The sequence below is a fragment of the Hyperoodon ampullatus genome (genome assembly GCF_949752795.1).
Source record: "Hyperoodon ampullatus genome assembly, chromosome: 19".
NCBI lineage: Eukaryota > Metazoa > Chordata > Mammalia > Artiodactyla > Ziphiidae > Hyperoodon > Hyperoodon ampullatus.
The window spans coordinates 3,161,015-3,174,384 of record NC_136932.1 but is presented as its reverse complement, the minus strand read 5'-3'; the positions used below and the strand labels follow the sequence as shown (position 1 = coordinate 3,174,384).

The window sequence follows — 13,370 nt, the reverse complement described above, 5'->3', positions numbered from 1 at the left end:
CGTTCCCTTAACGAAGGGAGTTAATTGTGTCATTCAAATCTTCTATATCCTGATTCATTATTGGTCTGTAGGTCTGTCAGTTACTGACAGAGATGCATTATCTCCCAACATGATGCTGAATTTCTGAATTTCCCCTTATAATTTATGTCAGTGTTCACTTTATATGCATGTTATTAGATGCATACACTTTATTTTATTTATTTATTTATTTATTTTGGCTGTGTTGGGTCTTCGTGGCTGCGTGTGGTCTTTCTCTGGTTGCGGCACGTGGGAGCTACTCTTTGTTGTTGAGAAGTGTTGTGCCGCCTTCTCACTGTGGTGGCTTCTCTTGTTAAGGAGCACAGGCTCTAGGCATGCGGGCTTCAGTAGTTGTGGCACGTGGTCTCAGTAGTTGTGGCGCACAGGCTTAGGTACTCCGCGGCATGTGGGACCTTCCTGGAGGACCAGGGCTTGAATCCGTGTCCCCTGCATTGGCAGGCGGACTCTTAACCACTGCACCACCAGGGAAGCCCTAGATGCATACACTTTAGAATTATTACATTCTCTTCATGAACTGAACCCTTTTTTTTTTTTTTTTTTTTTGTGATACGCGGGCCTCTCACTGTTGTGGCCTCTCCCGTTGTGGATGGAGCACAGGCTCCGGATGCGCAGGTTCAGCGACCATGGCTCACGGGCCCAGCCGCTCCACGGCACGTGGGATCTTCCCGGACCGGGGCACGAACCCGTGTCCCCTGCATTGGCAGGCGGACTCTCAACCACTGCACCACCAGGGAAGCCCTGAACCCTTTATTAATGTACATATGATCCTCTTTTCTGTAGTAGTGCTTTTTGCTTTAAAGGATATTGTGCTTGACATCAATATATAGTTATCTAAGGCCAGCTCCTTTTGGCTACTTAAGAGCATTGCTTCAGAAGTCCTCACTTTTCTCTCTTTTATCATCAGTTTTTTCCATCTTTGTTGGTTTGTTCCAATCAGCATAAAATTATATTACTATTTTTTCTATTTAAAAAAATTCACAGGACTTCCCTGGCGGTCCAGTGGTTAAGACTCCACACTTCCAGTGCAAGGGACGTGGGTTCAATCCCTGATCAGGGAACTAAGCTCCCACGTGCTGTGTGGCCAGAAAAAAAAAAGAGTAAGATTAAAAAAAAAAAATTCACTTGATCCCACTTCCTCCTCTAGCTACAGCCCGATTTCTCTGTTTTCCTTTACAGCAAAATTCCTCAAAAGAATGATATTTAGTCCTCTCCTCCCATTCTCTTATTTTTTCTCATTTTCAGTTTTTTCTATTATGTTTTAAAATAACCTATCATTTTAGAAGAAATACACAAACATTGTAGAAAATTAGAAAATGTAGATATGCAAAAATAATAAAATGAAAACATTATATCAACCACTGCACCACCAGGGAAGCCCTCTTCTATGGTTTTTGAAGGATATTTTTGCTATATATAGAATTCCTGGCTAACAGGGTTTGTTTGTTTGTTTGTTTTGGCCATGCCACACAGCTTGTGAGATCTTAGTTCCCCGACCAGGGACTGAATCTACACCTTGGCAGTGAAAGCACAGAATCCTAACCACTGGATCTCTCTTTCAGCACTTTGAATATGTCATCCCACTACCTTCTGGCCTCCATACTTTATGGTAAGAAACCAGCTGTTGATCTTATTGAGGATTCCCTTGTCCATGATCAGTCATTTTTCTCTTGCTGCTTTGAAGTTTCTCTCTTTGTCTTTGTCTTTTGACAGTTTGGCTCTGATGTATCTAGGTGTGATAAATGCTAACTACATACTGATGACTTCCAAATACATATTTCAAGCCCATACTTCTCCTGGACCCCAGACTCATATATTCAAATGCCTACTTTTTGTCCTCACTTGAATGTATAACAGTCACCTCAAACTTAATATGGTAAAATTGAAATCCTAATCCCACTTTCCCAAAAAAATCCTGCTCTAAACATAGTCAAACCTTATCTCAGTTAATGCCAACTCCATTATTCCAGCTCTTCAAGGTAGAAACCACGGAGTCATTCTTAATTGCTCTCATTCTCTCATTCTCATCATCCATTAATAGCAATTGTTGTCTCTACTTTTAAAATAAAACCAGAATCCTATCATTTCTTACCACTTCCACTGCTACCATCTTCGTCCAAGCCACATCATCTCTCATCTAGATTATTACAATAACCTCCAACTGGGGTCCCTGCCTATCCTGGTCAGTACTATGTTCTCAGAATTACCCTTTTAAAACAGAAGTCAGACTATGTCACTCCTGTACTCAAAACCCTCTAATGAGTCACCATTTCATTCAGAGTAAAAGTCAAAATTCTTATAAAGCTAACATTTACAAGCCCTCCTCTCCCACCACCAGTATCTCTCTGATTACATCTCCAGTGATACTCCTTCTTGCTCCCTCCTCTCTATTCAAACTGGTCTATTCCTATTCCTAGAATGTGTTAATCATTCTTCTGCCACAGCACTTGCTGTTCTTTCTGCCTGGAACATGTTTCCCCCAGATATCCTCATGCCTTATTGCCCCTCTTGCAATACTTTTTCAAATATTACCTTCTCAGTAAAACTTTCTATTGTCGACAAATTATTTTTCTTTGTGGTAACTTTTAATATCTTCTCTTTGTAGAGTGGTCTGTAGTTTGACTAAAATGGGAAATGGGATTTTTCTTTTTTTATAGCTATCCTACTTGGGATTTGTTGAGATTACTAAACTATAGGATTCATGTTTTTTATCAGTCTGTAAACATCTCAACCATTATATTTCAATATTTATTATTTCCCATTCTCTCTGTTCTCTCCTTCTAATATTCTAATTAGGTAGATGTCAGCTCTCATTTTACCCTCCATGGCCCTTAACCTCCTTTTCATATTTTTGATCTTTTATTTCTTTGTGCTTCAATATGAATAATTTTCTCAAACCTGTTTTCCAGTTTGCTAACTTTTCCTTCAGCTCTCATTAATCTTTTGTTTAACCTATCCATTAAGTTTTTTCTTAACTTCAAGTACTATATTTTTCTTTTTTTTTTTCTTTTGGTATGCGGGCCTCTCACTGTTGTGACCTCTCCCGTTGCGGAGCACAGGCTCCAGACGCGCAGGTTCAGCGGCCATGGCTCACGGGCCCAGCCGCTCCGCAGCATGTGGGATCTTCCTGGACAGGGGCACGAACCCATGTCCCCTGCATCGGCAGGCGGACTCTCAACCACTGCGCCACCAGGGAAGCCCTATTTTTCATTTTTTGTTTCATTTATTTCTTTTTCTTTGTTCATTTCTTTTTTATTCATTTATTATTTACTTATTTACTTATTTTTTCTTTTTACTGAAGTATAGTTGATTTACAGTGTTGTGTTAGTTTCAGGTGTACAGCACAGTGATTCAGTCATATATATATATATTCTTTCCCCTTATAGGTTATTATAAAATATTGAGTATAGTTCCCTATGCTATACAGTAGTAGGTCTTTTTTGGTTACCTATTTTATATATATTGTAGCGTGTATATGTTTTTGATCACTTAACAGCACTTAATATGTTTTTGATCACTCCTAATTTATCCCTCTCACCTCCCATTTATTTCTTTTTCAAATCTGCAAGTTCTTTTTTATACCATCTTGATTTTTTCTTATGTTCCTAATCATTGTAAGCATACTTCGTTTTAAATAATAACAAATGCATCTGTGACACTATTTGCCAAGCACTGTTCTAGGTGCTTTATAAATATTAATTCATTTAATCCTCATAACAACCCTGTATAAGGAAATGGAGGCACAGAGAACTTAGTCAACTTGCCCGAGATCACCTGGATAGTAAGTAGAATGCCTTGACTAGAATGCCTGGCAGTCTGGGTTTATTCTTAATCACTACACTTTACTGCCTCTTTTATAGTTGAGTTGCAATCTGAATATTGTGTTATCTGAAATTCTTGCTGTTTGTTATGTTTGCTGATCCTCGCTCATTGTGGATTGTTTCTTTATGGAGATTACGTTTCAGTTATGGTGAGAATTCTGCATGGGTCCAGAGGAGTTTTACATTGTTTCATTCCAGGGACATCCCCTGTCTAGAACGGCTTTCAATATCAGTTCCTTAGCCTGGACATTCCTGGACCCAGGGTATAGATTTGAATCCAAAACCCAAGATATAGTCCTGTCACTATAAATTCTCAGGAAAGTTTTTGTTGGTTTGTTTGTTTTTCTTTTCCCACTGAGAGCCAGGAATAGGCACACAAGCTTCACTGTTACCTCCCTGTGGATAATAGTCCACATTTGAAGTCCACCCTTCAAAGGGTGTAGCCTTTTGAGGATCTTAGGTTTATCTGGAAATTTCAATTTTAACTCATTTTATACAGACCCCAAATCCTTCTGTCCCCATGGGCGATTAAAAGTCAAGCCACTTAATTGCTGCCACTGATACCCCTTTCCCTATCCCACTATATTCCCAGTCATGGCAGCTTCAGTTTAATATTACATGTTTACTGCTCTAATTTTATGTTCTCTCTTTCTTTTGGGTCCTTAGGGACTCTTGTTACTTTCTTGTGAGCTCAGCTATGCATTTAAAAGCTAGGATTTATCACCATGAATAATCTATGCCCAAAGCTCCCCCCACCCAAAAAAAAACCCTTCCTTTATATTTGTTACTATTGTTGTTACAGAATATATCATCACCACCTGGGTCATTTGGCAGAGGAGGTATTTTTTTCAGACTGTGGGAAATTGGTAATTTGGGTATAATATAGAATATATTTCCTTTTAGCTGTCAGAAACAAGGCTATGCATTTTAAAATATGTGTGCTATATTTATATAGCATTTTTAGGTGTTGTGGCAGGATGTGGCAGGAGGATTTTCAGAATACTTAGTCTGGCCATATTGCCGGAAATGGCGTATAGCCGTCATACTTCTGCTGTCCCGTGGCCATGACTGATCAGTCTAAAATTGGCCACACCAACTCTCCTGGGTTTCTACATCTCATTCACTCTGCCTGGAATATCTTCATCCATTCTCACTCTCTCCCTTGATATATCTAGCTAACATATGTTTATCCTCAAAGCTCAGCCCAGAATTTTTTTTCCAAAAAGTTCTTCCTTGGTTCTCTCCACCTCCCTTCTCTGTACTTTGCAGGAAGTTTTCTTGTAGTGCTCATTAAGATACTAGTTCTTAGTATTTATTTGCCTATTTATTTTCTTGTTAACTGAGTTTCCTTAGTGTGGAAACTGGTTCTATTCATCTGTGTACCCCCAGCATCAAGTGCACTGCTTGGAGCTGTTAGGTGATCAGAAATGTTTGTTGAACTGAATTCCTAAAGGAAGAGTGAAACTGAATTCCTAAAGGAAGAGTGAAAAGGAAGAGGAAAAGCGAGACGATCTGAGATACGACTCTGGGTGGAAGAGGTAGATTTGAGGAGTCAGAAATGCCTTTGGAAAGAGGGACCTGCTGGTATTATTATCCACAAGTTTGCCCTTTGCCACCTTCATCAAAAGCTTTTTTGCCATACAAATGAACTTATTTACAAAGCATAAAGAGACCCACAGATAGAAAACAAACTTATGGTTACCAAAGGGTAAAGTAGGGAGGAGGGATAAACTAGGAGTTTGGGATTAACATATACAAACCAAAATAGATAACCAACAAAGACCTACTGTATAGCACAGGGAACTATACCCAATATTTTGTAGTAATCTATAGGAGAAAAGAATCTGAAAAAGAATATATACATACATATATATATATATATATATATATATGACCAAATCACTGTGCTGTACACCTGAAACTAACACAACATTATAAGTCAACTATACCTCAATAAGAAAATATATCTCTAAGAAATCATTTTGTAACCATAAGAAAAAAGCTTTTTTGCCTACTCAGGAATCCTCTCAGAGTTCCCACAGAAGTTTTTGGGTCTCCTCCAAGCCAGCTAGTACAACCCCCAAGATGTCAGGTCTGGGTTTAAGGTTTCCTAACCTCCTTCCACCTCCCACAGCCTCTCCTGGTTTACCAGTACTTTTTACTTCAGTAATTAAAGGAGCACCTCTACATGTGCTATCTCATTTACTCATAACAATTCTGTTGAAAAAGGGGTATCTCCTTTTTATAGGTGATGACGGAGCACTAGAGAGGTTAAGAGCCTTGCCCCAAACCACACAGCAGTACGTGGCATTGCCGGGATGTGAATCCTGCTTATTTGACTCCAAAATTCATGTCCTAAACATGGCACTGAAATACCTGAGTTCCAGCAGGTCACAGGGTAAACTTGACAATGTTGAAGTTAAGCTAAGAGTAGAGCTATGTGACAAATCTGGATGTGAAAAAAAAAATGAAAACATGCAGACAAAGTTAGGGATTTCCACACGAAAACATAACTTGTCCTAGAGTAGTAACAGACAGGGACTACTCACCAAACACCAACCTATGCCTGGCATTTATTTTATCTTATATTTCTATAAGGTAAGTAGTATTAACCCTGTTTTACAGGTTCCCCAGTTTTAGGGAGACTCAAGAGCTGATGGTTAAGCACTTTGGACCCAGACCGACCTGGGTCCACATACTGACTTTACCTCTTACCAAATATGCCAAACTGGAAAAAAGATGCTCTGTAACATGGGGGTAATCTGTAAAATGGGGATAATAATATCCGCTTAAAAGGCTGTTGTCAAGCTTAAATCATATAACAGGTGAATGCACCTAATCCAATGTTTGCCGTATGGTGAGGCCTCAGTAAATGGTAGCTTATTACACTAAAGCCAAAAGAGATGTAGTAATCTGCTCAGAGACAGACATATCTAGTTATATGATAGAGCCATGATAGGAACTCAAGTCTGTGTGATTTCAAAACTCCACATTCTTTCCATTGTACCATTCCAGCAGGATACCTTAAATCTCAATCTTAAAATATTTTTTCTAAGAGTCCAAAGTTCAGACTTTCCAGATTAGCATAATTGTTAATATATTGCTATTATAAATATTATACAGGGACTTCCCTGGGGGCACAGTGGTTAAGAACCTGCCTGCCAGGGGACTTCCCTGGTGGCGCAGTGGTTAAGAAACTGCCTGCTAATGCAGGGGACACGGGTTCGAGCTCTGGTCCAGGAAGATCCTACATGCCACAGAGCAACGAAGCCCATGCACCACAACTACTGAGCCTGCGCTCTAGAGCCTGCAAGCCACAACTACTGAGCCTGCATGCCACAACTACTGAATCCTGCACGCCTAGAGCCCATGCTCTGCAACAAGAGAAGCCACCACAATGAGAAGCCTGCGCACTGCAACAAAGAGTAGCCCCTGCTCACCGCAACTAGAGAAAGCCCGCCCGTGCAGCAACGAACACCCAACACAACCAAAAAAACTAATACATACTCATAAAAATATAAATCCTTATTATACCATACTGAATTAACTATTAATATTGTTTTATTTTCTTTTTAATCTTTTTTCATCCATTTTTTTCACAATGCTATACAGCTCTGCATTTAAATCTTCAAAATTTGTCTTACATCATGAAAATTTTCTCAATATAAAACATAAAACCAGGGCTTCCCTGGTGGCGCAGTGGTTGAGAGTCCACCTGCCAATGCAGGGGATACGGGTTCGTGCCCCAGTCCGGGAAGATCCCACATGCCGCGGAGTGGCTGGGCCCGTGAGCCATGGCCGCCAAGCCTGCGCGTCCGGAGCCTGTGCTCCGCAGCGGGAGAGGCCACAACAGTGAGAGGCCCGCGTACCGCAAAAAAAAAAAAACAACATAAAACCAGAAACATGGTTTTACTGGCCTTGCCTCAGTTGCTCATGCTACCTCCTGTTCCTGGCAGCTGCCCACAGGGAGGGTTCACAGGTAGGGACCAAAGTAGGGCTGAGCACGAGCCACCTTAATGCAACCTTGGATCTGAGAGCCCAGAGGATGGCTGGCGTGAGGCGGGTAGTAAGGGTGGGATCAGGGATTGAGACTTGGTCTTGTTGAACCCACCATGCTCACCTCGAAGAAGTACTGAGCAAGAACCCAGGCTACATTAAAACTGCACAAGATCTGGGCAGCACAGAACATATCCAAGACAATTGCCACATCACAGAATCGTATCTATCTCACTGCTGACAGCCTTGTGCTGAACCTACGGCATGAAGTGTAGGTCACTTCCCTACACCCAGGGAAGTGACAACCTCATCAAGGGTAAGAAATAAGCCTGGTGACCCAGAACTCGGCTCCCAGAGAAGAAGTGGATCTGTTTCTCCCCTGGTTTTTGAGGAGCGAGTTTGGGGTCCAGCACACGCCCACCCTGCCCCCAGCAACATGTGATGGTCTCCTCAGCATCTGTCCTCCCAACACTTCTTGGAATAATGAGAACTGACCCATTTTCAGGGGAATGACTTTCCTCCCTATGTTGGCCAGGGGTGTTGGGACTCTGTGATTTCTCAGTGATTTCCTAGTGTTGGTTGTTCCTCTCTTTAGGTTGGGAAGCCACAACCACCACCCCAGGAATTCTTAATAAATTTTTATTACTTAAGCTGAAAAAGAAAGAAAGAAAGAAAGAAAGGGGAGGAAGGAAGGAAATTTACAATATCTGCTTATTTCATCAAGTGAAAATATCACAATTTATTTAATCGTTTACCATTTACTTGTTTCCAATTTCAACAAATTCTGCAATGTACATCCTTTGAAGAGAATCTTTGCATTTCTGATTTTTTTTCTTCAAGACCGATTTCTATGAGTGACATTCTGGGTCAAAGAGGATAGAGAGTTTAAAGGCTCTCAATTCCTCGAGAATTTCTGAGTCAGAGAGGATGGACCATTCAAAACCTTTCAACAAACGTTACCAAATCACTTTCAAGAAATGTTCTAATTCATACTTCTCAGCAGCAGTACCTAAGTGCCTGGCTCACATTAGTAAAAAGAACTCTGCTTTTTGATTTAGTGAGAAAAGTTGAGTTTAAACTTCTATTTCTTTGTATAATTTAGTTTAAGATTCTTCCCTTCAATTTATATTTCTTCTGCCTGTTTCCCATCCTTTGCTTGTTTCTCTATCAGGGTGTTACGTGTTTTGTCCTTGGAATGTTGTTTTTAACAATACAAAAATACTTAAAAAAAACAAGCAAACAAACTACTGGCTGCTAGCTCATGGCTGCTCAACAGTGGCAGAAGCCCACAAAGTTGCGCTCGCCCACTAGCGAGCTTACATGGAGGCAGGTAGCCTTTACGCTTCTTGGCGGAAGCAAGCCTCCCACAAAACACTAGGGCGGGAATTGCTGCAAAGGCATTGGCTCTCCCAGCCTGGGGAGAAACGTCTCGCGGGATCTCAGCCTCCCTTAGGGCCTCCGACCCGACTACAAATCCCAACATGCAACGCGCCTCAGGGCCCGAGCGCTCGAATGAAGGCTAAGGTCCAAGGTCATGTGTCTGTCTGCGTAAGGCGACGGGTCATCTCTCCCACGCCTTTTTCTGCTGCTTTCCACCTTGGCCGCCATTTTGTGCGGGAGGTTATAGAACCTCTGAGTCAAGCCGACTCTGTGATCGAGCCCTTCAGGGATCGGCCAATCGGAAGCCAGATCTCGGAGGAAAACCCCGCCTTTGCCCGCACGGAGGCGGGAACTGCCACGAAGCTCCTGTGGAGAGAGAGGAAGAAGCTGCGGAAGACCAGTAAGAAAGGAGGACTCGAGGATGTTAACCAATGAGGGCGCGGGGGGATTGCGGCCAATGAGAGTGGGGGGACCCCCGGACACGTGGGCCGGGGAGCTGAGCGCTGAGTCCTAGAGCTAAAGCCCGGAGGTGAGTCAGTCACCTTGAGCCGGGCGAGCGCTGTGTTCCGAGCAGGGGCAGCAGGGCAGTGGGAGTGCAGGTGACCTGGGGCCGAAAGCCAGCAATCGGCAGGGATGTGGCTGGGTTGTGTGGTGGGGCATTTGCCCCTAGGGCCGGGAAAGGCAATGGCCGTCTGTAACCTTAACAATTAATGTTAGTTACCAACGGTAATGAGCAATCTACTGTCCCGGCTGAGGCGGGCCGTGGACTGCTGTGTGAAATGGGCAGGACCCTAAACGGCACCTGCCTAGTTTCTGCCTCCCCAGTCTTCCCGGCAGATCATCCTCTTTGGGTATCATTTCCCTGCTGGGGCTCGGGCCTCCTTCCTTTACTTCCGATCTCCGTGACCTTCCTTTGCAGACCTGTCGCGCTGAAAGTGGTGGCGGGGTGAAGGGGACGCGACCGAGGGTCGCGACTCTAAGCAAACAACCAGGCTGTCAGTGGATTTTTTTTTTTTCCTCTGCAGACCGAAAAAATGCAGACCACCGGGGCACTACTCATCCCTCCTGCTCTGGTAAGCTGCGGCTCCCGGGTGCTCTAGCGCCAGGTGTGGGAACCATCAGTGTTTAATGAATGAACTGAGAGGAGCTTGGCATTCTGATGATGTTGCCCCTTTAGCGAAGCAGTAGGATGGATGCAGTTAACCCCTGTAAACCAAGCGATCTTGGCTTTGGAATGTGGTCAGAGTCTGGATCTGACCTTTACCCCCAGTCTGACTTGGCCATAGTTAGCCCATTGAAACAGTGATTTTCAACGTTGGCTGTACATTGGAATCATCTGGGGAGCTTTAAAAAATCCTGATGCCCAGGCTGCACCCTATGGGAGTGGAATCCATGCATTTGTATTTTGTTTTAGAACTCCCCAGGTGATTCTAATGTTCGACCAAGTTTCACAACTGCTACGTTATATTTCTTGAAATAGTTCAAGAAAGCCTTGTTACACGAGTCTCCGCTGAAGTGACTGTTTCAGGAGCCTCACCAGGCTTACTGGCTCACTCCATTCAGGGTGTGTAACAGTGGCTACAGTTTTAGCAAAATAAGATTTTCCCCTTCTGATTCCTTTGGTGGTCTGGTTACAAAGCCTCCCTGCACTTGGTTTGATGTTAGTGTGTGGGTTTTTTTTTTCCCCCCCATTCTGGGATATTGATTAAGGGCTGTGCTCATAGAAGTGAACTTTGTTACCCAGTTTTAAATGGAAGGGTTGCCACTGCTGACTACACCAGGGTCTCAGGACAGCTGTCTCTGGTGTGGGCATATGTGGTAGCAACAGTAATACATTAATTGACCTTGAAATACCTTGGACTTGTTTTATTTATAATATTTGTAGTCATTTTTGACTGAAGCTCAGCAGTTAGGGGGATTTTTTGTTTTGTTTTGATTTCTTGCCTGATTTGGAGAAATGTGTCTTTCTGATTTTATAGATCCGCTCTTGTACCAGGGGTCTGAGCAGGCCTGTGTCTGCCTGCTTCCTGAGTAGGCCAGAGATCCCATCTGAACAGGTAAAGGAGATTGGGCCCTCTTAAGAATTTCCCCAGACTAAGTCCCTTTAAGTTTGTTCAGTTGCCTTTAGGCCATAGTGGGAGGAGAGTCAGAGAATCTGTGGTGCTTTAATAGTTCTAAGTACCTCAAGGTGAGCATTGTAGATGACAAACTTGCAAAAGTGAAATTGGGTTTTCATGAAGCCCACGAAATTTCCCTAGTCCTGTCTGGAAACGGACCCTAAGACTAATTCCAAGCACGCTCTGCAGTCTGAGCGTTCTGTACTTGCTAAGAGCTTGCCAACAGTTTCCGAGCTCAGGTGGGTGGGGTGAGGGGTGGAGGCAGCCACCTGTCCTTGAGCCTCACTATCTCCCTTCTTCCTCTCTTTCCTTCTCTACTTCCCTCTCTCTCCCCCTCCTTCTAGCCTTCCTACAGCAGTGTCCCACTCCAGGTGGCCAGGCGGGAGTTCCGGACCAGTGTTGTCTCCCGGGACATTGACACGGCGGCCAAGTTTATTGGTGCTGGGGCTGCCACAGTTGGTGTGGCTGGTTCAGGGGCCGGCATTGGAACAGTGTTTGGCAGTTTGATCATTGGCTATGCCAGGTAAGTTGTGGGGTGGCCTAGAGCATCTTCTACTATAAGTTCCATCTTATTTGGAGGAAACCTCGGGAAGAGATCCTTCTAGCTTTGTGTTGATTTCATCTACCTCCTGTTTTCTCAGAATTTAAATATAAGTTTCCAGTCTGGCTCACTTCAACTTACCGTGTTGGTACTCTGCTTGCCTGTCCGATCCCCAGGATATATGCAAGCGAGGCCCTCTCCCAGTTTCAGCACTCTCCATTCACCTCACCTACTTGAGTCCTCCACCACCACCCATGACCCACACCCTCACCCCTTCCTTTCCCTGTCTCTGTCCCCGGCAGGAACCCGTCTCTGAAGCAGCAGCTCTTCTCCTATGCCATTCTGGGCTTTGCCCTGTCTGAGGCTATGGGGCTCTTCTGTTTGATGGTCGCCTTCCTCATCCTCTTTGCCATGTGAGGCTCCATGGAGGTCACCTATCCACCCCTGCTGCTTCGACTCCAGGCCGTGCCCGGTGCTAGAGTATGCTAAGCTTTACCATTAAACACAATGTTTCTCTAAACTCATATGCCTGCGCCTCTGTCCTTTGCCCTTGGGGAGGGCCTTCATAGAAAGGTGGGACGAGGAAGTGGGATTGGGTCAGCCACTGGTGATCAGGAACTCCTCAGGGCTGAGACGTAGCGCTGCCATGACTGTAATAACATCTCCCACAGGAGGGAACACGGATTTGACTAATGATAATTGGTGCTTTTTTCCCTTCAAATTTACTGTAATAATATGTAACATTTTTGAGGGGCTTAATTTGCACCAAGCTCTTTACCAAGTGTTTTGCATTTTTTATCTCAGCAACACTATGAATTGTAAGTGCAGTTATTATACCTGTTCTGCAAATGAGGGAACTGAGGCTTAGGGAAGCAAAATAACTTGTCCATCATCACAGACCTGGAAAGTGGCAGAATTGGAGATTCCCCGCCCCCGCCGCCCACCTCGGGCCAGCCTAAACCTTCACCTGCTGTGCTGTGCCATCTGTTTTCATTTTGGCCACACAATTAAGGTGGCACAGATAGGGAAACTTCGTCCCAAAGAAGTTGTATAGCATGTTAGAGTTGGAGGTGGGCCTCCACCTGCCTGCACTTAGCTCCACCTATAAGTTTCATTTCCTTTCTTAGAGTACCTAAATGTTCTTGAATAAAGCAGATGAGGGACAGGGTCTGTGTTCTTGAAGAATTTACAATCTTAGCTTTGCTAGGGATGAAAAGGGTGTCTGGGGGGGTGTGGGATAGTGAACCAACTACTGAATTGCTTAGAGAGCTCCTCACGGTATCATCCTGTGCTCTCAGTCTGTGCCCAGCGGGTGCCCCCCACTTGGCCTGACGTGGGACTGATAACCCAGGTAAGAGAAAGCTAAGCTGATACATCCACAGAATGAACTCGGGGGTGCTAGTAGGCATGGTCTATCTCAAATATGGGACCCATTTTTGGAAAACCCGATACTTCAACTTATTGCAAAACTCTGAGCTA

The 13,370-nt window shown here is 43.8% G+C and overlaps 1 protein-coding gene across 3 annotated transcripts; it reads left to right on the top strand.

Annotated features, from left to right (window-relative positions):
• The first annotated feature begins 9,744 nt into the window (after positions 1-9,744).
• On the top strand, positions 9,745-12,415 carry ATP5MC1 (ATP synthase membrane subunit c locus 1). 3 transcript variants are annotated; one of them, XM_079725413.1, is made up of 5 exons: positions 9,745-9,762; positions 10,259-10,306; positions 11,213-11,290; positions 11,695-11,873; positions 12,194-12,415. In XM_079725413.1, exons 2-5 carry the CDS (start codon positions 10,268-10,270, stop codon positions 12,306-12,308), a joined length of 411 nt encoding a protein of 136 aa, XP_079581539.1. In that variant the 5' UTR covers positions 9,745-9,762; positions 10,259-10,267; the 3' UTR covers positions 12,309-12,415. The 3 variants fall into 3 exon arrangements, with proteins under 3 accessions (XP_079581539.1, XP_079581538.1, XP_079581537.1); XM_079725412.1 differs by lacking the exon at positions 9,745-9,762 and adding an exon at positions 9,774-9,832 and having other exon boundaries at positions 10,153-10,306; XM_079725411.1 differs by lacking the exon at positions 9,745-9,762 and adding an exon at positions 9,775-9,832.
• Positions 12,416-13,370: the final 955 nt, after the last annotated feature.

Excerpts from the sequence above, each read along its gene's own strand:
- ATP5MC1 (XM_079725413.1), top strand. The coding sequence starts at position 10,268 with ATGCAGACCACCGGGGCACTACTCATCCCTCCTGCTCTG. Across the intron at positions 11,291-11,694 it reads CAGAGATCCCATCTGAACAG|CCTTCCTACAGCAGTGTCCC; the intron begins GTAAAGGAGATT and ends CCCTCCTTCTAG. Across the intron at positions 11,874-12,193 it reads TTGATCATTGGCTATGCCAG|GAACCCGTCTCTGAAGCAGC; the intron begins GTAAGTTGTGGG and ends TGTCCCCGGCAG.